The sequence below is a fragment of the Manihot esculenta genome, chromosome 7 (assembly GCF_001659605.2).
Source record: "Manihot esculenta cultivar AM560-2 chromosome 7, M.esculenta_v8, whole genome shotgun sequence".
Taxonomy (NCBI): domain Eukaryota; kingdom Viridiplantae; phylum Streptophyta; class Magnoliopsida; order Malpighiales; family Euphorbiaceae; genus Manihot; species Manihot esculenta.
Window position 1 is genome coordinate 12374709 of NC_035167.2, and position 3658 is coordinate 12378366.

At 32.3% G+C, this 3658-nt stretch overlaps 1 protein-coding gene across 1 annotated transcript; it reads left to right on the forward strand.

Moving 5' to 3' along the window:
• The first annotated feature begins 710 nt into the window (after positions 1 to 710).
• On the forward strand, positions 711 to 2911 carry LOC110618970 (zinc finger BED domain-containing protein RICESLEEPER 2-like). The gene is made up of 4 exons (XM_021762234.1): positions 711 to 963; positions 1153 to 1352; positions 1440 to 2198; positions 2795 to 2911. The coding sequence occupies exons 1-4, from the start codon at positions 711 to 713 to the stop codon at positions 2909 to 2911; spliced, it is 1329 nt and encodes a 442-aa protein (XP_021617926.1).
• Positions 2912 to 3658: the final 747 nt, after the last annotated feature.

Genomic DNA, 3658 nt, shown 5'->3' on the forward strand with positions numbered 1-3658 from the left:
CCATCGCTATGAGCCACGCCCTGCCATTCTGTCGATCGGGTCTAATGTAAATATAATTTATCATCTTTATTGTTACAATTTGTATTTGATTTTTTAATTTATGACCATTATTATTAGTATCATACTTTTTAATTTCCTATAACTTTAATATAACATATTAATCGCAATAAAATAAAAACTTTTAACATATAATCTCCATACTTTTATCCTGTTAGGATAGGAGCTCCTAACAATAAAATAAGCAGTGCATTCAACAGATATGAAGTTAGGTTAGCCTTACTATAACAGATATGAAGTTAGTCTCAAGACCACTTTTTTTTTTTCTATAAAAGATAGCAAATCCATTAGAAAAATGGTTTCTTAATGCCATGTAGGAAGAGAGAGAGATTGAATTGCTCTATAGCAACTTTTCCTAAAATTGAAAATTTTGGGTAGGGTTTGTTTCTTTTTTTGGTCGTGTTAATTATCTTGAACAAGACTCACAGGTATGTGTTTTTTTTACATTATATATTAAAGTACTTTATTTTCGATATTCCTACTGTCCTTCTATTAATTTATTTGTATACCATTGGATAAAGTTATTTCTATTAATTTGAATCATCTATATTTATTGTATATTCATTAATTATGAATACATGATTGATATGATATATTATTGTAAAATGGACTTGTGTATTTAATAAAATTAGCATGTAGTTTTTTTTAACAGAATGTCAAACGCAAATTCAAATGAATTGAGTAGTCCTATTGATCAAATGTCTTATGTTATTTTTCTTTCTACTCAAGATTTATCTACAAGCTCAGTCATGGATGATGCCACTACAAATGTTGATGAATCAAATCAAAACAAAGAAAAAGAGGATGAGGAAAATTCATTTTGTCTAAAGAAAAGGAAGCAGACTTCGAAAGTGTGGACTAAGTTTAAGAAAATTACACTTTCTGATGGAACAATGAAGGCAGAATGTATTCATTGCAAGCACCAACTTGGAGTGAGCAAAACTGATGCCACAACACACTTGCTTAGACATTTAAATATTTGCCTAAGAAGGAATGTAAATTTGAAAGCGCAACAACAACTCAATATCACAACAACCATATCTGACACATAAAGTGTGACTTCTGTGCAAAATTTTAAATATGACCATGCAAAAGTAAGAGAAGTCATTGCTCATATGATTCTTGTTCATGAGTTGTCATTCAACTTTGTAGAGTATGAGGTCTTCAATTTGTTAATGAGAACTACAACTTCATATTATCATAAGGTTAGTCGTGCAACTGCAAGGAAAGATTGTTTTTCTGTGTATGAAATTGAGAAGAAAAAAGTGCAGGCATTACTGAAGGACACTGACAAGGTTAGTGTGACCACGGATTTATGGAAGTCTGGGCAGCACATTTCATACATGGTTGTTACTGCCCATTTTGTGGACTCTGAATGAAAGTTACAAAAACATACTTTGAATTTTTGTGATGTCCCACCACCTCATACAGGAGTTGTTATATGTGATGTCCTACAAAAATGCTCAGTTGAATGGGGCATCGAAGATAAGGTATGGACTATTAGTGTTGATAATGCCAGGTATAATGATGTTGCTGTTAGGATGTTGAAGGATAATATTGCTTACAAGAATAGTCTTGCACATCATGGTAAATTATTTCATGTGAGATGTTGTGCACATATTTTGAATTTATTAGTGCAGGATGGTTTGTCTGAGATTGCAGATATAATTAAAAATGTGCGTGAAAGTGTAAAACATCTTGTTGTTTCTAAGTCTCGCTGTTTAATTTTTAGTGAAATTGCAAAGCAATTGAAATTACCTTCCAAGAAGCTTCTTTTAGATTGTGGCACAAGGTGGAATGCAACTTATTTCATACTATCAGCTGCTTTGAAGTTTAAAGATGTCTTCCCTCGATATCAGCAAAGAGATTCAAGTTATACATATTTGCCTAGTGAGGATGATTGGCAAAAGGTTAAGGAAGTGTGCTCTTTTCTTGAAGAATTTAATGAAATTACCAATGTTATTTCAGGTACTGAATATCCAATTTCAAATTTATTTCTTCCTGAACTTCATTCAAGAAAAAAATTATTAGATAAAGCACATGAAAATGGGGATATTTATATGAAAGCCATGGTTGGTAAGATGAAATCTAAATTTGATAAGTATTTGGGTGATTGTAATTTGTTGATTTTTCTAGCAGCTGTATTAGATCCAAGGAATAAGATGAAATTGATTGAATGGAGTTTTCCAGACACTACAAAAATTTATCGGATTAGTAACGGAAATTTCCGTTACTAAATATTAAAAATCCGTTACTAAAACTATTTTGTAACGAAAATTTTCCATTATAGTGAACCTCGTTGCTAATGCATTAGTAACGGGTTTTTTTAGTAACAGATTTTTTTGTTACAGAAATCCGTTACTAATTGTGAAAAGGTAATAACAGATTTTTCCGTTACTAATCCGTTACTATTTTTAACAGATCAGTAACAACTTAATCTGTTACTAATCCGTTACCATTTATAAAATTACAATAAAATATTACAAATTATATAATCTAGTCAGACAATTTAACCTGTAAATACACTCACCTATTACAACTCATCTCAATAACAAAATGTAAAAACCAAATGTCATACATATCATGAATGAACTCAAATCCAATATCATATATTATGTAAGTCAAATCAAACATATATCCAAGCATCAAGTTGTGCAATTTTAAACTAAAAAAATTAACAAATTATTTATTATCCTAGTACATATGTGTAATGAAAAAAGAAACTATAAATGTGTAGTGTTCTCGTCCTCGTCCTCATCATCAGCTTCATCTGCTTGATCAGGAGGCTGTGCAGAATTTCCCTCACTGGGAGCTGAAGGCTGGCTGCCTTGCCTTTGACTCACAAGCTACATAAGTAAATCCTTCACCTGTGAGAGCTCAGAGGTAATCCGCACATTTTGCTCACGCAATACTTGTTCATTATCCTCACGCTCCTGTAGCTTGCGTCTGAGATTCGGGGTGTAAATGAACCAAACCGTTCATGAGCTATTCGAGATTCGATTCGATAAAAGCTCGATCGAGCTCGACTCGATTTCTAAACGAGTCAAGCTCGAACTTAATTTTTAGACTCATTTGATAAACGAGCCAACCTTGAGCTCCATAGTATTCGGCTCGTTAAGGCTCGTGAGCTCGTCTCGTTTCTGAGTTCATGAGCAGGCTCGCGAATAGGCTCGTGAACAGTTTCGTTAAGTAAATTGAAATTACTATCATAAGAGAAATAAACTCAAACCCTGCATATACTTTCATGAGCCAAATCTAAATTTTTTAAAATTCAGCTCTATATAGTTTAGTTACACTCTTAAACTTGCATATATTTGGATTATTAAGATTTAAAATCTCATCTTTATAAGTTTATGTGCTAATTCATAGATATACTTATTTAGCTAAAATTATTTTAGTATTAAACTTATTAGTTTTAAACTAAAACTCATTATACATGTAAATAAATTAAACTACTCGTGAACTATTCGAGATTAAGCTCGATAAAAGCTCGACTCAGCTCGACTCGTCTAAGCTCGTTTGCTAAACGAGCCAAGCTTGAGCTTCATAATACTCGGCTCGAGTTCAAAATGAGTAAAGCTCGAATTCGGCTCGAGCTCGA

What these genes read in the sequence shown, in the direction of transcription:
- LOC110618970 (XM_021762234.1), top strand. Translation starts at nt 711, where the DNA reads ATGTCAAACGCAAATTCAAATGAATTGAGTAGTCCTATTGATCAAATG. An exon ending in TACTGAAGGACACTGACAAG is followed by an intron (nt 1,353 to 1,439) that starts GTTAGTGTGACC and finishes TCTGAATGAAAG; the next exon opens with TTACAAAAACATACTTTGAA. An exon ending in TGTTGATTTTTCTAGCAGCT is followed by an intron (nt 2,199 to 2,794) that starts GTATTAGATCCA and finishes ATAAATGTGTAG; the next exon opens with TGTTCTCGTCCTCGTCCTCA.